This window comes from Pseudopodoces humilis, chromosome 5, assembly GCF_049639895.1.
Source record: "Pseudopodoces humilis isolate 2021_Gansu_Grassland_sample_001 chromosome 5, ASM4963989v1, whole genome shotgun sequence".
In the NCBI taxonomy this organism is placed as follows: Eukaryota; Metazoa; Chordata; class Aves; order Passeriformes; family Paridae; genus Pseudopodoces; species Pseudopodoces humilis.
This window is the reverse complement of record NC_142204.1, coordinates 67,694,140-67,721,447: the sequence shown is the minus strand read 5'-3', so window position 1 is coordinate 67,721,447 and position 27,308 is coordinate 67,694,140. Positions and strand designations below refer to the sequence as shown.

Sequence of the window (27,308 nt, the reverse complement as noted above, 5' to 3'; positions counted from 1 at the left end):
TTCTTTTCCAACATCAACAATTCTACAATATAACATGAATATGAGCTGGAGCAGCTCTACCTTGAACACAAAATGCAGCTGGAAAAATAAATTCAGAATAATTTATTATTTCTGGATGGACTGGATGGAGATGGGGAGGGCAAGGAAATGCCCCCACTTAAATGGTCTGTGAGTTTAAAGTGGTTGAGCACAGGCGTGGGTCAGCCAGGCTGGTGCTGCCCGTGTGTGTCTGTGCGTGTTTGCAGTGCCAATTAATTACATCTCTTTGTAGCGTGGTAGCAATTTCATCCAGGGGAAATGAAAGAACGTGCAGTTAAATAACTCTCTGTGTGTGTATGTAATTCCTGGAGCTTTCTGTGAATGCTAATACTGTGATTGGACAAGTTATTTCGCAGCTCTTGCAACCATCCAGCAAAGCAGAAGTTTTGTGAAGTTCTCAGTGATTTCTTTCCTAATGAAAACATAGGAGGCAGGTGAAGGCATGATCTGCTTTTATTTATCTTTTCAGTTCCTAATCACCAGACAAAAATCTTTGTTTATTTTCAGGGAAATAATAGGGAAAAGGAAGACCTACAGCTTGTTAAAAAAATAAGAAGTGTAAAGGTATTAATTCTTCATGTATGTAAACTCAAGTTGAAAAACAAACCTAAGCCAAAGAAATATTTCAGTCTGAAGTCTGTGGCTTTGCTTTTTTTGTTGTTGTTCTCTACTTCTGGCTGCCATTGTGTGGGATGGTGCCTGTTTGGAGGTGTTAATCTATACATAATGAAATTTCAGAGAACACATGTACTGTATCTGTAGTGCTCCAACTGTTCTTTGAGATCCCTGTGAATGCACCTCACATAATAACCAAAGAAAACAGTGGAAAGCCTGTGATTAGAAACCTAACAAGTAGAGCTTATTTAGTGATAACTAAAAAAACTACAATTCACATGTGTTGGCTTGCTTTATGCAGCTCAACAAGACAGATATGGGCTTTTGTTGGTGTAGAAAACACTTTTAAACAGAGTACAGGAATTTATGATTTCCATGACTCACTTTGAAAATTGATCTTTTTCCAATGTTTTTCTTTTTTCTGATGCGAGTTCTTTTTTGAAGGATCAAGCTCTGTTATACCTGCTAGTATAATCTTTTTTCTCCACCCTAGAGTCAGTGCTGTGGGAACCTTTCCTATAAACAGCACTGAAAGATTAAAACCATTAATACCTAATAGCTAATACCTGTGCTGAGTCCTCATAAAAGGGCAATACATAAAATTACTGACTGTCCCTTATGCACCAACTCCATACTTGGCCTTATCTTCTGGGATATTGTAAGTTTGTCACTTGCTGAATAGGAGGGATGGTGCAGCCTGTGTCGAAACAACTTCTGTTTAAGCAGTCTGTGGAACATAAACATGAAGTAAGAAGTTATTGAAGAGCCAATTTTTCATAGCTGAATATTGATATATATTACTATTTTGTGCACTAGGTTTTTATGTATATTTCAGGTTCACTGCCAACATTTTTTGAGGGGAAACTGGGCTTTATGAATAGGTCTGATGCACTAAAAAAGTTTTGTGAAATGGATAAAATACTTATGTTTGAATTTTATTGATTGATAGTAGGGGAGGTGAAATAGGAAACTGTATTTCTGGAGGCAAGTGTATGAAGACAGATCAGAACTGCCAGAATAAAGCAAGCTGGGGAAGAGGAACATGATGTAAAAGGCGAGTGAAAAAGCAAGGGGAGGTGACTGTGAACTGAGCACTGGAGTAAACCAGACTAGAAAAGATCTAAAAATAGAACAAAATTTAAAAGACACATTATTGGAAGTAAAAGAAGGAAGAGCCACTGAGACTTATGTTAGGAAAAGATGTGAAAGCATGGAGGTAACCTCAGCAGTGGAAGGGAAAAAGCAAGAACAGTCAGCTTGCTGGGTTCTGGGGGCTTTTTGCAGGTTTGATTTTTTTTTTCTTTTTTCTTAAAAGTGATTGGCAAAATCTTGTGAATGTTGATAATATCAGAGTATGAGGGGAGAGCTTCAATAGCTGACAGATGATAATGTAACTGTCACTGTTGTGCATATGGGGAGATGTCTCTGAGGTTTATAAAAATGATTCTAATTTCTAATCCTCCCTATTTAAAATACAAGGGGTTTAGAAGCCTTATGGCCTTAGTGTTGCTGTGGGGCGTGGATTTGGTGTTAATTCAAGGCATGTTACGTGTGAGAGTCACCACCAAGAACTTCCTGAAGTATCTGGGGTTCCCTCAGAGGTGTCTCCTGCAGTCCTGGAAAGACCTGGCCCCATTTCACTTATGAGATCTGACGAGATCGTAGCCTGGGGTGGGAATGGCTTCTGCAACGAGCTCCACAGAATCGGGCAGGAGGACAGATTGGGGTCGGGCTGACAAGATTTAAGTTGACACACATTTTGTGAAATGAAAGGCCATGTTTCAATGAAAAAGGAGTGGGGGTTTTCTTTGTGGGATTTTTCTTCTGGCTCAAATTTCACTGATGGCAATCTGGACCAAAAATGTAAGTGGATGCGGCCAGCCCTTGGATATCAGGGCTTTATTAAGGATTTTAGGTGGTTGCAACCCATTCATCTGATATGTCCCCATTGCTCAAATAGGCCAGTGCACTCCACACCTCCCACACCCTTTATATATGAGGAACTTCGCCCATGGCTTCATAAACTAATAATACCTAAGAAAGGTTTGCATTTCTCAGCAGGATGGCAGAACTGCTCTGATTCTGTTTCTTTTTGAAAATTGAGCTGGGGAAAATGTCCTTTTGTCTCTACAATAAAATTTTAAACCTAGACAAGTAAAGACTTTAAATAGAGTGAAACTTCAATAAGGAAATTTTTTCTTCTATTGAAACATTCCTTGTTTGGTTCTGGGATTTACTTTTTTTTCCTTTTGAAACACTTACAGCAGCACCTCAAAGCTGTAGCTGTGCTCCGTGCTGTCTATAAATGCAACAAAAAGAGTTGCTTCTGGCACAAAGAGACTATAATTTATATATAACATAAAGCAACTGTAGGGAGTTCTCACTAATACAGACTCCCCATCTGGAAATAAGCTGTTGTTGAGCTGTCTGCTGTGGACAGGAAGGTTGGGTTGGAGGTTTCTGTTCTCTGCATTTGAGACTGCTTTTAAAGGACTTCTGCTGATTGTTATTTTTCCATCTTCTCAGTACATTTCTCTTTGGCATTGATTTGTTTGCGTCTGTGTGAGTTGCACCCAATTTCCAGCTGCCATGGAGGTGCAATGACTTAAGTTGGATCTCATACAAAAGGAGCCCCTAATATCAGTTGGAAGCACAGTACCCCTAAGATGTTTCAGTTAAGACCCTTAACTCACTGGCCCTGTTTTTTCCCCTCATGCAGTTGGTGTGGTCCCTACAAGGATTTGGTACCAGAAAGATAAATCTTTAATTTTCCTAAACACACATGCATTGTGATGCTATTTTTGGAACAGATGGAAGCTATTCCCTCAAATAGTATTAGTGACTAACATGACAATAAATTCTTCCATTTATACTGCAGTGCTCCTTCCTACAGGGGCAAATAAGCACTTCTATTTTTGCCTTCTTTGATCAGAACAATCAGCATGTCCACAGCATCTAAAGACAAGCATTTCCCTACTCAAGTGAATATCATAGCAGCAAATCTCCACTCCACGGGCAAATGAGTTGTGCCAGGCATTTTAATGACGGGGTAGGTTAGCCAGGTTATAATTGTCTTTAATTTGCACTTGCAGAAGCTGTAACATTTACCTGAACATGATTGGCACTGGGAGAAGGGGAAAATTATGTCGCACTTTTGAAAAAGAATCAAAGAAACAACTTCAGATCTCATATTTGAAACAGAATATCCTGCTGATTGACCACGCACATTGGTAGCAGTAGGATTTTTTTGATCCATAGAGCTGAATGATCGCTGCAAGTAGTGAACACAAAAAATTAGCTCCATGGTGGAAAGGATATAGTTTTGCTTTTATTTTATCTTTTAGTTTTTCTTTTTCAAGAGAATTTCAGAAGGATCAGCCCTTCTCCCTGCTGAATGCCACATTGAATCCCTGCTCTTAGCTCCATTGTCCTCGGACACCTGGAAAATTCTTTAACTAAGGTTATCTGAGGTTTTGTCTAGTTTAGCTATTTTTAATAACCAAAAGAAGAGGCTGTCCTTCCCTTCCCGCCCACTATTGCACCATTTTACAGTAAAATATAATTTCCTTCTTGAGTGCAAAATGGGTGATGAACACCATAACTAGTGCAGGTCTGCACACCAGTCCTGGCACGTCTCATCAACTTGCAAACCGAGACTGTGTTTTCTCTTCTGTTGTGTCTTGCAAACTTCCCTTCTTTCTTTGCAGAAGTTCTTGCAGAAAATACCTACAGGCTTCAATTTCATCCTTACTGCTGCATTTTTTGTTATTTTTCAGCTTCTGCAGTGAATGGATTTTGCTGTCAGTGTTTCTGTTCTGTAGGAGGGAACTGTGGGTGGTTACAGCTGTAACGTGTGCTCCATAACCTCCAAGCATTTGTTAGAAAATTTCCCATTTGCTCTGTTTCAATTTTTAACCAGTTGAGCGGCGCATGCCGGTGCCCTGGGGTAGCCTTGCTGCTCTGGCATCACAGGCTGAGCTGCATCCCACCAACATTTGGAGCATTTTCCAATTGCAGCAGGACCCCACGAGACCCAGAGCCTTCAAAAAGAGGATGAGATGAGGGATGGGGGTTGTATTTTAAGCCTAGCAATCACTGTGGGTGGGAATTGAGGAAAGAGGCTCCTGAAGATTTGATTTTGTGTTTGGTTTAATTTTTTTCTCCTTAATCTTCTAGCCAGCCAGTCCATCACCCGCATTTCTGCCGAAGCTCCTGAGGGCATGTTAGAGGAGAGTGGGAGTTGTCTTTTTGGTAGCCAGCAGCAGAAGGGCCTAAGTATTGATTGGGAAATGTGTGAGAAAAGCAGAAGGCATGAACAGCAGGTGGTTTGGATGGGAAAAGGCGTTTCAGATTAGGGGAGAGGAGGAAATAGAGCACTGCTTGCCTTGGTTTGCATCCATCCCGAGCATTTGAGAGCATGTGGATGTTATGTCCTCATGTTAACACTCTTCACAAACCCTTAAAATTTTCTTGTGATGTGATATTTGCCACACACGTTTCCTTAATACTGTTGTTATAGAGACATTTCTCCTCTCCCTGTGCCAGCTATTAAGAGCCATCATGTGCAATGGCATTTGAGTTTATTCTTCTCCTGGCATTAGCAGAGAACTTTCTTCCCTTTGTAAATGTTGAAATGTTTTGCAGCTCAGATATAAATATAGCAAAATCATATCACTTTAGTTCCAGAATCTGGTAGGATCACTTTAATATATAATTGAGTAAAAATTATAATTTAAACAGCAATTTTGTCACTATTTTGTTACTTTAAAATCAAAAAATCCAACTTTTTTTTAGTCATGATATGGATAAACAAATATCTTCTTTCTTTCAAACTAAAAATGGATACAAATTCAGTCTCTTTTTCTCAAATTGCTTGCAATTTATATTAGCAGTGGCTTCAAGATTTGAAGTGTGGATCTGCCTGTTGAACAGTCTGTGGATTAATGGATAGAGGATTATGAGCTTCGTCAGGGAGACAGACATGAAACCCTGGCTGCCTCTTGTTTACCATGATGGGAGTTTATCATCTTTTTGATAATCTGATAAAGAAATGAATGCCAGATGAAATATATGTGAGTCTCATCTGTGTACAGATGTTCCTGCAATGCTGGGTGTGCATCAGGGATAGAGGTGACAGTTTATAATGCTAAAATACAGTATTCAACCCCTCTTTTCAGACAGAAGTTTTGTTCAAGACTAGTAGTAAATACTCATATGTGTTAGGAGAGGAAACTGCATGGAAGAAGTTTGGGAGCTCTTTTGTGAACTAATTATAAATTTAATATGTTGGTCTAACCTTCTGAACAAAGACTGTCAGGCATCTATATTCCCTTTTGCACAGTAGTTCAAGCCTTTAAATTCCCTGTTTATGGTAAATCAATTGATGAAACTTCTATGATTCTCTGCAGGGAAACATTTGTTTATACGTATAGAGAGCCAGCAGTGCTGGGGAAGGGAAATTACTCTCTTTCAGTCTCAGAGCTCCTCATTCTGTAAGCTCTTCTTTGCAAGGGTGAAATATTTTTACTCGTCCTAGTTTGTAATTTGAAATTTTATGTAAAAGTAGTATGACTGTTGTTTGGGAAAATAACTGAGCCTTATATAATTTAATTGTATTTTTCTTCTGGTGACTTAAGATTGAAGTCAAACACAGGAGATCTGTGGCTGTGTCTGGGAATTAAATGTCATTAGTCCCTGCTTCTACTGCAGCTACTTTGGAGAAGGATCTTCTTGGTAAACAATGTCTGTGCCAGAGGTCCCTGCTGTAGATGGAAACCTGTTACATCTGTTAAAAACATGTAAAAGGTGAGCCCTGCTGCAAGTTTCATCTAAAGTTAATCAAAGCAGATAACGTGGGCGAAGGTTGGATAAGCCACTGCAGGCTTCCCAGCTCCAATGATTTAGATTACATTGTTCTTGATCTAACAAACGCCTCCCCCTTTGGAAGAGATGGCCAGTAGAAAAAGAAAGCTTGACATCTCTTGGTGGCTGTAGTTCGCTATCTTTTTGCATCACAACACTTATTTTGCAGTGTTTGGAAAAGACGTGTTAAGAGTGAGAGAATTTTACATGCCATATCTTCATTTAAAAGCTATGGCACGCATTAAATTTAATTACTCTCCTTCTATGGCTTAAATTGAGGGCAGCTTCAAAAATGAGGGTGGCTTCTATTAAACTTAATTACTTTTCCCTGCAGTCTGCATGGTTAGTAATCACAGGAAGATTCTAAACAAAGATACAGTAGAGAGATTCTTTTATGAAAATAGGTCTGGAAAGTAGCCTATTAAATATAGAGAGATGCCAAATACCTTTTATATCCAGCTTTATTATTGTTATAGTTAGCTAGAATAATATTAATAATAATAATAATAATAATAATAACAATAATAATAATAATAATAATAATTTTTCAGCACAATTAAGAAGGTATTGCTGGGGAAGGGGTGTTAGTTGCATTTGGTCTTTCAATGTTAAAGCAATGAATTCCTCAATTTCTTCATTCTTTTGCAGATTTACGGGGTGAAAAAAGGTTAATAATAGAATTTTTTTACAATGTGTTCTATTGACTATAGATGATAGATCTGACAGTTAAAATGAAAATTGTTCCAGAAGAAACTAATTATTTGAGATGTTATAGGGATGTATAATTATATTCACCTAAAAAAAAGAGGGGGGGGAGGAAGTTTTATTACAACTGTGCTTTTTAAAGAACAAGTGGAGAAATAAAAGTAGTAATTGTTCTTAATTATAGCTAACTGTAATTGCAGACGACCGCAATATGCAGCACATCAGCAGCAGATTAAGAGATCCTGGCATATGTGTAGTGTGCAGAGCAACTTTGAGCAGAGGTGCAGTTTTATGAATATAGTTAAGTATAATTTAGGTCTCCTACTTCAAATTCCATCCGTGTTGATTTTATTTTATTTTTACGGCTATTATGGCAAGATAATTGTCAGTTGGAAAATGCTGCGGCAATGATTTGTCTGTTACAAAGGAGTCAAAAACCTTCAAAAGGAAAGCTTGTTTTCTTTTGCACCAGCAATGTGGTGGGAGCAGGGGAGATTTTCTGAATGCCCTTGTGTATCTCCTGATGCAGATAGATGGTTAGAGGGATTTTTTCCTTAAGCACCTCTATATAAGCAGTACCGAGCTCTCAAGGATTCTGCAGCGTGGTTGGAAATCTTTGTTAGCAACATATCCACAAGTTTTTTTAGATTCAAACCCCTCAAAAATGTAACCCATGAGTCTTTAGACAATGTGAAAATGCTGCTTTGAATGAAATACGGAAATGCGAGTGCCTAAAGGTAGACTCTGATTTCTTCTCTTGCACCTGATTTACAGCCTCACTTTTTTCTTTCAGCTGAGTGCACACAGCTCCTGCTTTTGAGTGCGGCCCTGCCTGTAAAACATTATGCTGTCATTACACAGTGAACTGAAGAGGGAGTACAGATGCTTAAAGAAAGCTGCTGAGCTTCAAAACTAGTAGCTGCATTTCCTGCTCCAAAACAAATCATTACTGAAAGAGCAGGGGTCAGTGTGTGCCATGTTATCGATGAACGTGTGCATGGTCTTCTGATGATAATTCCTGTATCTCTTTAGTACGTCAGATGCTTTCAGCCTTTGTCTTGATGTGCCAGGATGCTCTCCCATGTTCCCAACCTGTTTTAAGCTGTTCCTTTTACCCAAAAATAAATAAAGCCCATCTGTCACTGAATGCCTTCTTTCCAAAACAGAGTTTTTTAAAATGTTTCAGTCTTGGGCCAGACTTCTAAAACTTGGTGGACCAGAGGGATCTTTTGAACTGCTGAGATAGGGTTGGTTTTTTGCCCTGCTTGCTGGTACAAACTATAGCCCAGTTGAAAGAAGCTGTGCTTGTAAGTTTTTTTGTCTTTGTAGTTTGGGAAAAGTGTGGATGCCTACCCCAAATGAGCCGAGAAGTCTCTCTGAAAGAACTGTATGGTTTTAAAAAAGGGGTTTCACCAAAATGGACAATAATGCACAAGAAGTGAATGGTAAATATATTCAAGAGTGAAAAGAAATTGGGTGGAATTACTCACATCAAAAAGAAAAGGTAAAATTGATGGCTGGGTACACAAGCAAATATGCTGAGGTGTAGGTATAATAGAAATTAAACTCATTCCTGCAGGTAGCAATAAGAAATCAAAACTTGTTGTTTTACTGCGTGGAGAATCTCGTGATAACTGGCATGTTCTAAATAAATCATTCACTTCAAATAGCAGCACTGTAGCAAAAATGTATCTATTACAGGGCTGCTAATAAGCAAATGTGAGCAGTATTTCTTGACAGCAGGCTGTGATTGTTTTTTAATAAATCTGTGTTAAGTAGGAAAGAAATAAAAGCTGACACCCAAATAGAAATCCACTTTGGCTCCTGTTTTCTCACTCAAAGTATAGACGGATGCATTGACCCAGATCAGAAATTCTTGAAGGATAGCTCTGGTTAGTAGAAGCCAACATGGAATCAAATGTGTATACATTTGTGTATGTGTTCCCAGAAAAGCTAATGATACCATTGCAAATGCTGAACATGTTCCCCACTCCTCTTTGTTAATACAGTGTTGCTTATGCTCTGCAATAAACTATTATTTCTGTGCTATTACTGTAATTACATTTAATAATCATCTCTCACAGTCCAATAGTATCAAACGTAGGAGTCTTTTCAACAAACTATGATAAATAGCTCCTTGCCGAACTGTTGTACTTGAGGAATCTTTATGCCTCTCTTTGTAAGATTTGTCATTTTCTTAATGCAGCTTCAAAAAAGCTTCTGAGCTTTGTTATGGACCGTCACTGTATTTTTCCCTTCCCCCTCTGCCTCCGAGTGTAGCTGGGTAAATGAAGCTTAATGTGCCATTTCCAAGCACTGTGACACTCCTCCAGGGCTGGTTACATTTACCATTGCTAAAGTCTAAATAAGTGAGTTTTAATGAGCAGGAATGGTTGCTAATAGCCGATTCAGGTACTTAGTAGTCCATGTTATTTAACTGTGGTAGAATTACAGAACATAAATGGTCTGATGATTAATAGATGAACCTGCTACATATTGCAGTCTAATAGTTTTTGCCATTAAAGAACTATCTTAACATCTTTGAGTTTGGATATGGCTGGGGAGAAAAGGGCTTGCTTGTAGATTTATATCACTGGTAACTTACACTTTAAAACACCTTATATTGAAATTTCACAACACTATCGATATATTGTTCAGTAACATTTATGAACTTATTAGAGAACAATGGTACTTGTGTACTTGCATTTCCTGAGGTGGACAGCCCAGCAGATTTATTCTCTCTGGTTAGGGTTGTCAAAAATAAACTCAAACCATCCTTTTAAGGTCAGAAATAAGACAGGGAGTTAGATCTTAATCTCTTTCCTTTTTCTGTCCCATTAATTTTGGGCAGGGGTAGACAGACCAATAAGAAAAAAAGTTGGCTGTGTTGTTTTTAACATTTCTGATTTGTGGGAGGACAGGTGGCAAGAATTAAAAAAAAAAGAGACAAAAAATAACAGATGAACAACAAATGAGCAAGAATAAAGAAATAATAGCCTCCAACATCTGTTGCAGTTTGTGCTGATATACTCCAGAAGATACCACAGTATTTATGGAAATAGTATGAGGACTGTTTTGAACTGCAGCTAATGGGACACAGACTCCTGGCTGGCAGGCTTCTTCAGAGTCCTTTCTACATTTTTCCTATTCCATCCCATGTTTCAGCCTGGCATCACTGTATTTTAGATTACAAGGAGGAGATGTCAGGACAGAAAGGAGCTAAGAAGTAAATTTACCCTTGATTAACAACTACAAAAAGGAAGTAACCATTTCATCAGGTGGATGAAAAGACAGTATGGACAAATGTTTGAAGAAAGTGTTGGCCACATTCATGTTCCAGGTAGACAAGCTGTTTTCAGTACTTCCTGTATCCATCTAATGAAAACAGGGCTGAAGGAGAGCAGGCATTTCCAAAGCCATTGAATGCTTTTCCAGAGGCAGGGTTAATGTTGTGGCAGCATTTATCAGAGCTGGTTTCTGTTCCCATAGCTGGCAGGGTAGTCAGGCAAGGTTGTGTCTGCCCATGCTACAGTGTGTGGCCATGCTCAGCATCCCTCCTACAGTGTGGAGCTTCAGCAAGAGTTGATCTTGAGGGAATTCTGGAAGTTGCTCCTTCTGAGTGGAAAAATACAGAGTGCACCACTCTCAAAGCTGAAAGTGGGAAGAGCCTGCACTCACTTAAAGCCTGGAGATCTGTGGGATTTTCAGCAAGGTTGTTTTTTGGGATGTTTATATTGCTTGTGCTTTCTTTTTAATTTGTTTCACTTTGTTTGTGTTTTTTCCCCCTGATAGTTGCTGATGCCATTCCTGTATTTTTGCATACTGAATGGGCAAACAAGTTCATCCCTTTCCTACCTTATACTGGTTCTCCCAAGGTACCTATACTTAGCATCTCACTTTGTTCTAGAAATCCTTCCTTCACAAAACTTCAGAGATCCCCAAAAGCCCATCTCAGCCCAGTCTGCATTGGCCAAGAAAATGAGTAACTATGTGAACACATAATAGCTGAAGTATCCAAGTTGTTTAGCTTCAGTAAAGTATTTTGAGACCAGGATGAGATGCCATTTCCAAGCTTGGCATTTCTTGGCAGAGAACAAGAGTTACTTCTCTGAAATAAGTTTAAATAAGGCCTCCAAACTTTTTGAGTGGCTTGAAGTTTGTGTATATTAGTGGAAACATCTGACACCGGGGAACACCAGAGTTTTGAACTGTTGGCATTGTGAGATTTGTGAGGGAAATATGGGCAGAAAGGGTGAGGTGTTGTTAGGGTGGCTTTTTCTTTTTGGTATTCATCACTGAAGACATCAACATTTGGCCCACCCAATGGCTCATTATAAAGACACTTGTACACATAACTGTGCCTCTCACCTTACACAAGTATGACAAAGTCTTAAATATCTGAAATGCTTACTGAAGCCCTGTACAATATGTCAGAAACTGAGGAAATAACTTAGGCTATCACAATCTATAAAACTTGAGTAATTTCTTTGTCTTTCTGCATATATCTCATGCAACCTTGTGAATGTATGACATCTTGGATTGCTCAGCCTGGAGAAGGCTCCATGCTGCCCTATAGCACCTTCCAGTACCAGGAAGGATCTACAAGAAAGAGAAGGGACTCTTCACTGGGGAGTGTTGTGACAGAAGGGATAACAGATTTAATCTGAAGAGGGTAGATTTATATCAGATATTAAGGAGAAATTCTTTCCTATGAGGGTGGTGAGGCCCTGGCACAGGTTGCCCAGGGAAGCTGTGACTGTTCCATTCCTGGAAGTCAAGGCCAAATTGAATGGGGCTTTGAGCAACCTGGTCAGGTTTTTTTGAGCAGAAGGTTCCCTGCCCATGGGATGATCTTCCAGCCCAAACAATTTTATGACTCCATAATTCTTCTGTAGAATTAGTTCATGGCCCAGAATTCTCCTGCAGTTCTATATTTGTACAACTAAGTTTGACCCGAAGTTGCTGCTGAGACTTTGGGTGTGATTCCCCTCCTTTCCTTGGCACAGTGAGAAGAGATGGTGGTAAGGTAACACTGCACCAGTGGCAGTGCAGCATGAGCTACAGGTCAGTCAAATACCAAATGTGTAAGATTTTCTACCCTGGGAGATTACAGCAAGTTCAATGAGCATATGGGGAGGAACATCTGCTCTGTTTTGAATGATCTTTCTTCTCATTTTGGAGAGAGACAGAGGGTATTTTCCTCCTACTGAGCTCCCTGAGGCAGTTGCCTGTGCATCAGTTCTTTCTCTTCCTGTACTAACAGGGTGAGGGTGTTGGAGTCAGTACCATGGTGGATTCTCCCCCATGTTCTTCCTGCTGCTTGCTGTGTCCTAGAGAGATAAATCCTGTACGTACAGTGCTTTCTTTCTTCATTTCCAAGCTGTTAACTTTCAAAATACATTTTTATCTGAGAAAATACATGGTAACATCCACATCCACAAAGGCAGGGTCTGACCTTGGAGCAAAGCACCAGAGTGGGATCTTCATTTCTTCTCCATGCCCTGGCATTTCTCCCTAATGACTCTGGCTGAATCGCATCCCATCCATGCCCCCATTATCAGACTCTCAAATGGACACTGATGTGTTTCTCCCACCTATTAATAGAAATTAATATTAATGCTCTTTAACAGCAGAGCAAAGGATGTATGAGAGAGAAGTTTCACATAATGTCCTTGGTGGGTAGTTAAACAAGGGGCCAAAATCTTAGCTGGGAATGGTAGTTAAATTGCAAGGAGTGAGACTTTAGCCTGAATTATGCTTTGACTTGTAAGTTATAATATTGCTGTTTCAAAGATGTTGGGGTAAATCAAACTTAATTTTTTATAAAATATATCAAGTAGTCACAATGATGAGGGCAGGTTTTATTTGGGGTATTATTTGCACACAGGATGTACACTGGACTTGAACAGTTTTTGTGTCAGGTGGTTATCACTGACTACATAGAGATTTCTTTCTGAATACCTAAGGAGGAATAAAAAATTCAGAAATAGCAAATTTAGAATACTGAAAAATGCAGCTTTTAAAAATAATCGTGGGAGAAAACAACAAGCATGTTTGCTCATGTCCTTTATCTCAGTCAGCTAATCTTGCAGAATGTCACATTGCATAGAAATAGATTTTTACATATGAACTTGTTACATCACTTCCTAAAAAAAGAGTATTTAGCTTGTACTTAAATAGCACATTCAGAGACTGTTTATGCAGAGTTTCTGCTGCAAATGTGTGATCCTTGTTAGATAGCTAAGCTTGGTGTGAAGATATAACATGGCATTGTATTTATTTGCTGCTTACTGTGTGAAAGATAAAATACTTACAAAAGAATCAGTTTGAAATCTTGATAGTTTTTAATAGTTTAGGCTTTTTAAAAGATGAAATTGGTTTTGACCATTTTGATCTCTAGTTGGCATAAGAAACAATTCTACAAAAAAGATATGTAAAGAGCATGCAATACAGAAAAAACAAAGCTTTCTCTGAAATCTATCAAATTAATCATAGCAAAACTGAATCCAGAATTTAAACCATATATTTTATCCAAATGTAGCCAGTTTATGTTGCTGCACGCTTACAAATCTGAGAAACTATCCAATTTAAGACCAGTGAAATATCTTGTGTCTCACAATGGTATTTCAATACACACTATTAATTCTTCCAAGTCAAGGCAGATGCTGTCCCCAGTGTGATTTTAGGAAGAGCAGAGACAACAATGTGTCTTTGGAGGTGCCATTTTTCACCTGGAATGTGAAATCAATGTCCTGTCCATTTGTGGTCATTAAAAATCCCACTGCACTATTCTGCAAGACTAGAGGCATTGACTCCCAAGTCTTGGTGAGACTCCAAGAAACAAATTATATTCTTCCTGATACAACCTTCCTTTTAAAGCTAATTTAAAGCTCCTCTTCAGCTGTTCTCCCCTGCTTTGAGTGGAAAATCCTTCTTATCCCTTTGTAAACTTTTCTTTAGTTCTGCTTTATACTGACAATTAGTGGCTGTCTTTTCCACATTGCTGATGCATGTCTAGGAGCAGAGAACCTCTCTGTAATTGTGGACTCTACAATTAAAAAAGTTTTATTGGTGGCCTGATTGAGGGGTGTTGTTCAACAACAAATTTTGGAGCCTTCTCCACCCCGATTTTCTTGTGTTAGTCAGTCAGTGGTGCAGTGTGTGTGCATAGGCAGAGTCAGGAAAAAGTGATCAAAAGCATCAGGTGAGTTGCTTGTTCTGGCAAGTCAGATTTGCTCCTGGGGCAAAGCAAAGAACAACTTACTGTTACGAAATATTTGGAAATATTTTAACTAGGAACAAACTTGTTATATGCAATTTGATATATACATCAGTGGTCTTGGCATTACCCAGTTATGCCCAGTGGGTATTCCTGGAAAAAAACCTGCAACTTTTCAAGTGATCATTCAAAATACATCATTTTTCTTCAATGTGTACTTTTTTCTCTTTACAAATATATCCCTTCCAGTAAGATCAATGCTTGTGTCAGTGGTAGGATTCTGTGTAGTGAAGGGTTGAATGTTTCACCCAAACCAGAAATATCAGCTTAACCTACTGTGATTTTTTGTGCTTTAAGGAAAATGAGCACAAGTAATGGAAATTACTGCTTCTGTACATCCCAGGGAATCAAAGGGGTCATGTTCACCTGTCCTGGAGAAGACAGGACCTTTTAACCCTCCTTGTTGAAATGTTGACTGCTGGTTCTGATGCCTAAAACCAAGACCTCAGGGTTAGGAGACCCCTCTTTCCAAACTGGGAGAATCCCATATTCTGCATCCTGGGGCTTTTCTGCTTGCATTTGAGCTGCATTCTTATTAGCACACCATGCAGATCCCTTCTCCAGCTTCGCCCTTATCCTCATGTGCCTTGTGTGCCGTAGGCGGGCTTTATCCTCTCCCCAAAGTGTGAGATGGAAAAAGGAAGAACGGTAACACGATTGCAGGAATGTGTTGCTGCCTTTTTTTGCATCTTCCCCAGCACCCCGACAGATTGCTTAGCTAGAATCCATATGCTTTCCTTTTCAGAACAAAAATTGTTCTCGATGGAGACCTAAAGCTTCCAAATCGCTAAGGGTCATGATCCTGCAGAACTAAAAGATGATTTCTAAGTGAAGTCTTGACTTTTATGGTTTGAACTCAGTACTTGCTCAGGTTATTGGCATGCATTTAGCCCAGATGACCTCAGCTGCCCCTTAGAAGCTGCCTTGTCTCTTGTGCCTCAGTTTACATCTCTGCAGAAACACAGCAAAAATCATCAAATTATTTGTGTTGGAAGGGACTTAAAAATCATCTCATTCCAATCCTTCTGCCATGACCAGGGACACCTTCCATTAGACCAGGTTGCTCCAAGCCCCATCCAACCTGGTCTTGTCGTCACTTCCTGGGATGGGGCAGCCACAACTTCTCTGGGCAAACTGCAAAATGTTGCAGAGTCAAACTTCAGAGCTGTGTTGTGCTAAATCCTGCATGTAGGTGGGTAACAGCAGCTGCCAGTCAGCCTCAGAGAGCAGAGCACCATATGATTTCTCAGTGAACAAAACATTTAATATAAACACAACACTTTCCAGATATTATGAAGAGTTTTCTTGAACAACTCTTTTAAACAGAAGTATTAGGCAATAAAGTCTGTTTGCTGATCTTTATGCAGATCTTCCCACTTCCACTTCACTGCAAGGTTTTGACTAAAATATTTATACTTTTCTGCTTTGGTATACATCCTACTTCAATCCTACGGGCAGGATTTCTCAGCCTGTGGAGAGAAATGACAAAATGAGTGTGTGGTGCTTGGTTCACCCACACTGGCTCCCTGGGCTTTGATAAGAGCTACATGGTCCTCTCGAGAGCGCTGAGCCTCTGCAGCAGGTCAAGGCTCCTCACAGGTCTCAGAAACAATTTGTAACTTTGCTTCTTTGGAAGACCCAATGGGAGGGTTCAATATTTTGGGGTGCAGACCTCCCCCCAGCACTCTCCTGGTTTCAACAGCACCTGCATCTGCCTTATGTACAGATTGTGTTGTCCTGTATCTGTCCTTTGCAACTGAACACAAAATGCTTTGAAATTGTAAATTATCTTCCTGGAGACACTGCCCTGCTCTTCCATATTGTCATCCTCCTCATCACAGCTTTCCAGGGTCTTCAGACAGGTCTTCTCCTTGCCTTAGCACTGTTGAGATCATCCCATTTGCATTGGAGCTGATTTCAGTGGAATTCAGGGCAGCTCTGACAAAGCATTCAAGTTTCCATCCTCACACTTTTTCAAGGTCATCCTTTCATATCACAGGCTGGATGTAAAAATACATGATCATATATTCAATCTCCCTTTGAGTATTATCTTTTGGTTTTCATCCAATAATTTTTTGTTTCCTGTAGATACAGTAAATTGTGAGTTATATTTTTTGTGTGTGTCATTTGGGAGTACTAGTGGTCTGAAAATCAGTTGTGCAAGTCTACTTTCAGTTTCTTGAATGACTACAGAATGAGTATCTATTATCTTTAAACAAACAATAAGGGTTTTCTTGATGAGTAATTTGCTCCAAAAGATTTTCTTTTTTAAACTCCCATGAAATATATTTATAGAGTGGTGTTTCAATTCTTAATATTTATAGGAACACTTACTGCGTATATTAACCATCTTCAGCAGTCCATATACCATTATATTCAATGGCATGGTGGGGATAATTGTGTTTGTTTCCTGGGAAATAATATTTTTAGTTTCATAATCAAAAGTAGGGTTAATTTGTTTTTATGGTAGAAGTGTTTACTGAGTTGAAGAGAAGCAGTGAAATCTTTGGATAGTTGGGAACTAATCAGACTTTTACTTGTGGACTTGAGTTTTATTTGAGTTGGATCTGTATTTCCATTTTTTTAAACCATTACCTTACATATTTTTTTGCTAAAAAATGGAATTTGATCTGACCAAATGTGAAACTGGCAACAAAATTAATTACATTAAAAATGTATGTTAAAGACCTGCAGTGTCTTTGTTTAATATTCTGATCACATTCAGATTTTTTTACCACTGCATCGACTATTTAATAATTGTTTTCACAACGCTAGCATCCCTTGTAGAGAGGGTTATTTAACAAAAACGAAAATCTTTAGAAATTTAGATGCACCAATCACTCACTGCTCTGCTCACAAACTGACAGTGTGGTTCCAGTTTAACATCCTTTTTTAAACTTATATTCTAACCTTATTCTGCTTCTTGATGCTTCCTGCAGCACTCACCCATGATTTGCCTGGTTGTCTCTTTTAAGCTGGATGAGCAACTGCTATTTTATAAAATGTTGCCATACCCTAAAGCAATAAGGTTTGTGCCATTCTGTTATTGGAACAGCAACGGATTGCTAAAGGCTATGGAGCCCTTTAGAAGAAGAAACAAAGAGATTCCCAGATCTAGGTTCTTTCCTTCAAAAAAAAAAAGACATTTCAATGAAAAGAGATGATGTCTGGGATTAAAGGTGGGAGGGGAAAATGTCCTGACTGTTGGAACTATTTAGTGATTCAGTTCTTTGATAGGTCATAAAAAATATTATATTAATTCATTAAATTGTATAAGTCATGAATAGGGCTTAGAAAATAAGGTGGTGTGATATCAATGTGCAGGAGTTTAATGAAAATAAAATATCTAAAATGTACAGCTGTATCAAATAACCCCATAGAAACTGAGTCTCTATTGCTCTAATTTCTTTTTCTTATCTGTTTACATTCACTTGCTCTTGCTCCTGGCTCTCATCTTTGATGTCATTTATATTATGGACTTTGTTCATCACAGACTCCTGCTAAAGATGTACCTGTCTGCCTTAGCTAGGGTGGAAACTGCTTTTTCCTGGAGGCTTAAATTTCTGCTGGACTGCTGCTGAATGGTGCATGCAAGAAAAGGGTGTGAGCCATTTTATATTTCTTGCTTAATCTCCTTTGCAACCACTGAACACAGTTCTGCTCTGTGCCTTTTGAAGCAAAGCACTGGGAGGTTTAAGGCAACCTTCTGTGCCCAGCAAACTGCACAGCTTGGAGATAGAGACTCTGAAAACGCAAAGCTGTGCACATTTAGAGGGACTATTTCACTTCATCTGACATTGTAATGCAGAATACAATTGTCAGTGTAACCATCAAGGAAAAAGCCTGGTATCACTGTGGGATATCAAATAAATAAAAAAAAAAAAAAAATTGCAATTAAAAAAAATTAGACTCTCATAGCTTCTCACAGTTCCTATAGTGCCAAAAAAGCACTAGAAACGTCTAGAAAGATCTCCTGAAGAGGAGCTCTGGATTATTGTGGTTTTAATATATTAACTCTGTAGTTGCCGCATCAAGAAAAGTGACTTCATAATATGTGGAAACTCTAGAAGAGCCTTCAAAAATATATTTCTTTCTTGTTCTTCCTTTGGATTCATAAATAAATTAGCCTTTGGGGTTCAGTCTGTATGTATAAGGTTCTTATTCTTGCAACAAAAATGTGTAGGGTTGTTTCAATACAGAGAGATAACTAGATCCATAGTTTTGGAAATTGCGAAGGCAAAGAAGATTTTGGGACCTATCTTAATTACTACCACCTCCCCTTACTAAAAGATTCCCCTCCAGCTGTAAAAGTGCATGGAAGGATTTTCTCTGCTGTAAATAATAAGAAAACATTATGTTAAGAATTGTTCCATACCCTAAGTTCCATCTACAGATGTGAAATTTTGCAGTTTCTATCTCAGCTGAAGCAAAAAGGGTATGAACTAACCAGTTTCCTTCCATGCAGAAAATTTGTATATTGGATACAAATTTTATAACTGGACTAGAAAACTGTGGAATGAGATGGGTATCTGGTCAAGTCTAAGAAAATGAAGCCTCTTATGCCTTCTTTCTGGTTTTATAAGGTCCTATGTATGGGAGAAAAATGAGAACTGGAGCATTCCAGTTGTTTTCCTGATTCTTGGATAAGGTCTAGGCAAATTTGCTGGGGAGGGAAACAAGGACATACAGTGGTGATAAATCTGGGATGTATTTTAAGGACTGTGTACATAGGTAATGGAAATGCATTTAATTGCGCTTTAATGTGACATGCCACTACATTAGCCCACTTCCACTATCTCGCACTCAGCTTCCCTCAAACAAATTGTACACCCACAAAAGGGTTTCAGACAAGTAAATTGGATGAAAAGTCACATATTTGGAAAGCGACTGTTGTTTAAGACCAGCATAAGAAGATTTAACATTAACATGGTATTTTCTCAGTGTGCACAACCTGATTGTAGAACTGTCCAATGCCTTCCTTTTGCTGCAGCACTGAAATAAAAGGGAACATTTTCCACTGGAAAATTGGCCCAGTGCTTCGTTTTGTCTATGTAAGATCATGCAGTGCTGGCATTTGAAACAGTGATAATTTTAAGCCTAAAAAAATGAGTAATTGTACCACGGAGAACTTGATTCTGATAGATCCTTAGATCACACTCCATCGTCTGCTTTTTCACATTCTTTTGTATATGATCGGGGTGCATCGCATCCGCCAGTGACGCCTTTGCGTACGGAGCTGTGGATGTGTGTCTGCACTCCTATAAAACACAAGCAGTACAAAGGCATCTTAAAAATTTTATAGCTGTTTAAAACACAAACTAAGTTTTCCTCCCTTTGTGTCTTTCAGAGAGACTGCCACAGAGTTGTCTGGAACATTACCAAGGTAAGCAAGTTGCTCTAAGCTGCATCTGTGTGTCAATGTCCGGAAGGTGCTGAAAGAGGCACGACCTTTGGAGCCAGAACATGATCCTTTTCCTAGGGAAAACTGCTGGGATACTGAGAACGGGGGTGCAGAGAGGAGAACGCTCCCTGCATGCCACAGACAGACAAATGACACTGAAATACTGGCACAGCCAAGCCCACACAGCTTAAAGCGACGGGTTGAAGTTGCTTTGAGGCTCAGCACAGTTGTGCACCTGATGAGAAAAATCCCAGCTGTGGCTTCCTTCCAGCTGTGCAATTATACCCATGGCAGGTGGTTTGGCTTTTGCTTTACATTTCACCTGAGGGATGAGAGGAGGGAAACTTGGAGGTAGGAGGAAAAAAAAGCTGTGATCTTAAGGCATTTTCATTTGGAAAGCAGGAAAGCAGCTTAGACCAAATTCTTCTATGCTGAGAAAGCTTTTCATAAAATAATAGAACTAGACAAGACTCCCAGGCTGTGATAGAGATTTTTGAAGAGAGACCTGTCTACGTATTGTCAGAGGATGCAATAAAATGCTGTAATCATGCAGATAGAGAAAAGGATGGAGAGAAGGGAAACAAAAAATCTGATATGGTAATCTGTCATTTAGCAGCGATGTCTGGTGAGTTAAAAAAACAGATGCTCTCAGTCCTCTTGTACCTTCTGCCACTGGTTCTGCTCTCAGGTGGGGTTATAGTTTTGGGGGGTTTTGCTATCCTCTGACTAAAGCAGTGTTGTGGTTCAAATAATATGTAATGTAAAAAGAATATTTCACCAGGAAGGACAGTTTTCTTTATGTATTCTAATACATGCAAGTTGCTTCTGATTCTAAGGCAGAGAAAAAAAATCCACCTTTCTTTAGAGGGTCTGTGGTATATAATAGTTGACTTTTTCATATTGATAAGTTGTGAAAATATGTATTTTCACTATATATGATGACTATTCCCTGTGTAATGTGCCCCTTTGTTCTGTGTGTACAAATTTATGTGATTTATATGATTTCTTCATTTAATAGATGCATCTCTTTTTATTGTTTACTGCCACTTGGTCTCTACGGTTGTGCAAGCAAATATGCTGGTAAAATTTTGCCATGTGTTTGAAGAGCTGACCAGTGATCAGACCTATCTGACACCAAATTTTCTTCTTCTTCCTTGCAAAATAATTTCATTTCTTCATATACACATATACACACCCCAAAAAAACCAGGGATTCAATAGTGTAGCCATCTCCTTGGCCAGGAATGTCAATATTGATGCTTAGTTGTATCTTTTACTGGTTTTAGTGCTAAAATGCTTCTAGTTTTACTGCACTTGGTGAGGTATTATAGGACTAATATACTGGAAACATGGAGTTTTTACACTGAAGAAATTAATTCCACTTCAAATTAAAGTTAAAATGAGACACATAAGTGCTTGGATAAACATCCCATTTTATACTTGTCATTAATGATTGTCTAAATGTGCTTTTTGAATTATTACCACAAGGCTTTAATTTCAACTGCAGTAAGATGTCACAAGTAAAATCAGATTATACCAGCAATGTGCACAAGGCATTGTAATTGTGTTATAAATATTAAACCAAATGATCTTGTCATGATTTAAAACAAATGTTTCCAGCTAGGCACAGGTTGGCTTGTCCTCCAGCCTTCTCCAGGATTCACCTGTTCCTGAATTTCTCTAAGCAAACAGCTCCTTGGGGTTTTTAATCTTGTGTTGTGATCTATTAATCTAATATTTTTTGTTCTTCTTTCAAATGTCAAGTGACTCGTTTTGCTATTATTAATTCATAACAGTGAAATAGTCTAATTTCCCCACATCTTCTTCACCTTCTTCCTGAAACCACTTTATAGCACATAAAATGTTAGGTATTGCACCTTGAAATGACGACATTAATAACCAATTTCCCATCATTGCTGGGATTCCCATCACTGTGTTTTGTCCAGTGGGGCAGAGCAAGTCCCCTGTAACCCTGGAAATCCAACCCTCCTTTGTCCAGGCAAACACAAGGCCTTTTCCCAGAGCAGTAATGACTCTTGGATATATTTGTGGCCAGGATTGATCAAATCATTTTCATGCACTCCCAAACCTGGTGAAAGGGTTTTCACTGAAAATGGCGTAAGTGTGAACAGATGTGTCTGTACTTGGAATATTTTGTCTGGCTGTCAAGAAAGTTTAGGCACTGGTGGCATTAATTATTTATTGTTGTTGTTGTTGTTGTCATTTAAAAAAAATTCTCAAAAACCCCTTCTGATTTTTTCATAGTTGAATTAAAGAGGTGAGATTGGGGATTTGCTCCCATAAAGCCCTTTAATAAGTCAGAAGTACAGAAGAGTATATTTTGAATATTTTCTCATCTCAGTAGTAACCAAGAGATGTTAAAAGTGTGCATTTTTTTAAAAAAGCAAATATAACAAAATGTCTTGGTAAATGTGAATTTTTAATATATTCATTTTCTATTAAATACTGCTGATGGTTCTCTAATGATTATATTTAAAGGAAGAAGAAATCACCCTTCTTGCCACAGAAGTATGTGTATCACTGATAGGCAAAAATAGAAAAATGTGAGTTGGTGGACATCATTTAGTAGGAAAGATAATAGATTAACTTTGCCTGTAGAAAGATATAAAAATATCCTGTACAATTATATTGTGTCAGTTCTAATTTACCAGTTATTTCTGATGATTTCAGGAAGCCTAGGCTAGAGAATGAATTGAAAATTCAGACTTAAAATGTGATAAAGAAGCTTTACAATTTTTATAATAAATGACATTATTATAGCTATGAATGTATATTGTTTTTTCGAAGAAAGGCTTTCTATGTGCAACAGCACATCAAAGAAGAGATCTTCACAAGGAAAACTTTACAATAATATTAAGTTGTTCATTGCATGACCTATTTAGAGTACTCAGATACTTCTTGTTGTAGACTACATAATTAAATTTTAAATGGAACATGATAAAGAAATTATACTGGTGATCTCTAGAGATTTGAATACCCTATTTGGATCTTTACAAGAGTGTAGTGAAGGCATACTTTTAAAATTTAATAAAGGTCTGGCCTATTTTTTTTTCCTTGTAGATGCTCTATAGCTGCAATGGCAGTTCTGTTTCAAACCGTGTTTGCTCTCAACATTTCATAGTCAGTACCTGCAATAAAAGAGCAAACTAAAAACATTAGAAAAAATACAGTTTAACTTGAGAAATTCACCATTAAAAAATGACAATTAATGAATGGAGATAATCTTCTTAAATCTTGGGGAAGCTACACTAACCAGCCTTTTCTGGACCAGCCTCTGAGCTCAGCAGTCGAGGGGAGCAGTGAACGAATGGAGTCCTGGAGCACAGTGTGAAGCCCTATGGGCATGAGGGAGATGATGTTTGGAGCTTAAAGGAGAAAATACTCAGCTTCAATTTCAAAGGAATGATTTCAGTCTCTAGCCACTTCTGTTTGTTTCTGTGAAAGTTACTTTATATTTAAAGAAGAACAAATATTTTAAATATAGACTAACCGCATGGATTATTTATTTGCTTAATACTAGGTTAGTATTAATAGATGGAAAATCTGGGCTACTTTTCCACTTTTATGTACTGGCTCAATTTTTCATTTCATTCAAGGGGGGAGTAAAGTTTAAATGTCTACTTCCTCCTCTAAGCTGTTAAAATAAGGGAAAAAAAATCAAGCTAATAATTTGCATGTATATTTTAATGGAAAAGTTTGCAGAAATGTCACTGAATCACCTGCTTAAATCCTGAGCAAAACTCAGCAAATCTTGTATTTTGTGGTGAAGGCCATCTTGAAATTGTCATTTAGAAATTCTTTTAGAACTGTAGGAAGAAATCTGCAGTGGATACATTGATGTTAAAACAAGCAAGTATGTTCAAAATGGAAATGTAAATCTTTGGCTTGTCCTTGAATTTTAATAATCTATAAACTTAATCTATTTTTAAACCTGTGGTCTGGATTAGGGTACAAACTTTGGCACTCTTGAGTTGGGGTTTTATTCTCCCCATTCCATAAATTTCTTTAATAATGTCTCAGTTCCATTTACTGTAAAGACTTCTGTTCTCAAGTGTCTACAGCATTTTGAAAATAGAATTTAAGTACTGAAGTCACTTTGGTGCTTTTGAAAAATGTTAACCTGCAACTTCACCATTATTGAAATCTAATGCAACTAAGCTTTTATCTAAAGAAAAAAGAAGAATTGACAACCCACCATATGACAAGCAAAATGAAATCTCTTGATCACTATCTGTCAGCAGTCTTTCTAATACCATTGTGTTAGGGAATGATATGTCTTCCAAGAAGCTCAGTACACAAGGTTTTGAATCATTTCTGTCTTGACAGCCTAACACAAGTAACTACTTGTAAGTGCTTGGATGAATTATAAAATCTATGTGGCTCTGTAGAGTGAGTTAATAAAACATCTATGAGCATTTTAATTACTATGAAATGAAAAGGATTTTTTCCTGACAGTAATAGGGGCATGGTCTAAAGACCAAGCTGATATCTCAACTGCTGGCTTCCCTGGGTTTGCACAGACAGTGGGAGTTGGGGTGACTTTCTGTGTTTGCATTTTTGGTTCCCTCCCAGCTGAGATATTCTGGCAAGCAATTTCTCTCCCTCTGGGAACACCAGGTCATACCTTTCACCCCTCGTGTTTTCATGTCCTCTCATGTCACCAGTGCTACTTTTTTTATGTCAGGCTTGAACTCCCACCTGCCTACGCCAGGCATGTCTCTGCCAAACTATGACAGAATTTTCCATACCCTCACATAACATTTACTGAAGCTTTATTCTCCCTTAAATAAAGCAGTTATTTGGCATGGCCCATTTGTGATCCTCTCTTCTAATAGAGAAGTTTTGCTTTCCACCTTCAAATAAATCCTTTCTCAAAACTCACTCTTGTTTTAGAGGCATATAAATAATTGGTCAAGCAAACATTGCTCATCCCTGATGGCAGGCAGTGCTAGCTGATAACATTAAAATATCTTGAATGTCAAACTATATGCAGCAATCCAGAGCTAGTCTTTGGAAATGATATCATCTTCTATCTTTTCCTAAACCACATCATTAAAAAGAAAAGAAAAAGATTCCAGCCCTCGATATTTAAATGTTCTCAAGTCAACTGTCTTAAAGAGCAGATTTTCCATAATTTGGATGCCTGCTATTTTCTAAAGAAAGTAGTTATTTTGAAATGAGACTTGAATTTAACTAATCTCTCCCTTATTAAAAAAAAATAAGAAAAAAATAAGAAAAAAATAAGAAAGAATCTGGTGTTTGACCTTTTTCTCTGCCTCAAATTCTCATTTTGAAGCATTGCTTCTTCCATCTAACCTTTGAGCTGCTTTTCTGTACTGCAAGCAGGACTGCCGATACCCCATTGTATCTGTTGTAGAGGAATGCCCTGGTGGTGCTTGCACTTTGAGGCAGTGGAATCTAAATTACAGTAATTATTTGGGATGGTAACAAGTTTTATGTTATTGTAAGAGAATCTGGAAGTTTTGAGGAAATAATACACAAAGTCTCTTCACTATTCTGATTTTTATTTTTCCTAAGTAAAGCTTCAGTATCCTTACAATGCAACATGGAGCAATTCCTTGTAGTAGCTGTCAGCATGTCTCTTTGTTGTTGTTATGCAGCTGTTTTGAAATATGTTTTTTAGAGCTAATGATAATCTTAAAACACACTTATGTGCAATCTGATCCCTTTCTAAACAGATATTTTTAAAATCTTAAGAGGAGCCTAAGGAGCATAGAGGTGATTATCCATATGTGCTTACTGATGACTCGCATTCAAGAATTATGAGGATACCAACGGCAGGATTCATATTGCCTAAATTTAGTTTTCACAAAAGTCCTGTCAAAAGAACCAGGGGACAGATGGAGAGAAATAGGTGCCTCATCTCAGGACTAGGTGAATAACCTTGGGAATTGTTTTTCTTTCTCCATTGCCTGAAAATGGAGCCTGGGGGAATAGCACAGACTAAATGTTTCACCTGATGATAGCTTTAATTTAAGGTGAGCAGCCCGACTTTTATAAGTGTTAAAGTGCCAAGTGACGTAAGCTGATGCCTGCTGGAGTTTTGAGGACATTGGCATGCTTAACCTGAAAAAAAACTTCCAATATTTCGTACTTAAGTCCTAAATATATATCCTGGGAAGGAGGGGGGAAAGTCATACAGAAATCATTGTTAGACTCGATACAGCTCTGACCCAGAATGCAGGAACTCTTCTCACAGTGCAGAGCCCTCAGAAATCACAGCAGCCCTGAAATGGTTCCTAATTGTATGTAGTCTTTGAATCTTAAAACTGAGTGTAAGTGATTTTACTCAGAGTCCTGGTTTTGGAACCCACAACCATTTTTCCCCAGCAACTGTAGGCATCTCTCAAAAAAGTTAATGAATTTGACAGCAGATTTTTATCTTAAAAGTCTGGTAAAGCTTTTGTTTTTATTCCCTATTGTGAAGCTCTAAAACTAGAGACATATTCCCTTCTCTTTTTTTATTTTTTTTTCTGTTATTCACCTTAACCAGACTTCCAAGCATCCTTTTAACTTGCTTTACAAAGCATTGCTAAACGTGCCCAATGAGGATAATGTGCAGTAGAAATGAAAGGACTTAGATCTCTTCATTTCCATTCCTGAAGGTGAATTCCAAGATCGCGATTATTTTTATTTATACAGTGCCTAAAGAGTACTAAATACTTCGTGGAACAAATAGAAGACCTCTTGTAAAAAGCACGCATTCCCATAATCTAATTTTAGTCTCAAATCAGGCAGCATGAATGCTAAGCAGCAGGGCTTGAAGAAACACAGAAGGTGTATGAGGGCCACACTAACAAGATTGAGCAGTTATTTAGGTTCATTATCTGTTCCACTTAATAGCACTGCAATATCTTGCTGGTTTAAGCTAAATTCATATAGGCCTGTGGAGAACATTTGACTGACACAAAAATGGTATTTCTTGGGTTTCCTCAAAAAATGAGCCTTTGAAAAAAAGTTTGAATGAAGATAGAGAAAGGCACCATTGCAGGTGGATTTGAGATGCCATTCAAGTGTAAGAAGTAGCAAATGAAACCAACTTAAAATACTAAGCCTGTTTTCCCATCCTCACTTCATTTCCCAGCTCAAATATTGTGTTCCAAGTTAGTGCTTTGTATGTATCCTTTGCTTAAGTGTGGCTTTAGCCCCTAGAACCATCAGAATAATGCTATTTAGAAACTCAGTGCAAAGGACAAAACTTGTGAGAATAACTCCAGATGTGAATACACATTCTTGGGGGAAAGAGAAGTGTTCGTACATCAGGTTCTGGAGAAGCAGACCAGCAACTGGAGATTTGTTAACATGGCAGAGAAGCTCTATCTTAGTACCTTTGCTGTAGCATGAACAAGGCATGTGTCATATATTA

The 27,308-nt window shown here is 38.2% G+C and overlaps 1 protein-coding gene across 4 annotated transcripts in view; it reads left to right on the top strand.

Moving 5' to 3' along the window:
* CELF2 (CUGBP Elav-like family member 2) overlaps positions 1 to 27,308 on the top strand; it is a 541,755-nt gene that overhangs the window by 217,412 nt on the left and 297,035 nt on the right. For all 4 annotated transcript variants that reach the window (XM_088055373.1, XM_088055372.1, XM_088055374.1 and 1 more), the window contains one exon: positions 19,848 to 19,883. Coding sequence is in view for 1 of the 4 variants with exons in the window: in XM_014255170.2 (XP_014110645.1) it covers positions 19,848 to 19,883 (36 nt within the window). In the remaining 3 variants the exon portion in view is untranslated. The remainder of the gene's footprint in view (positions 1 to 19,847; positions 19,884 to 27,308) is intronic.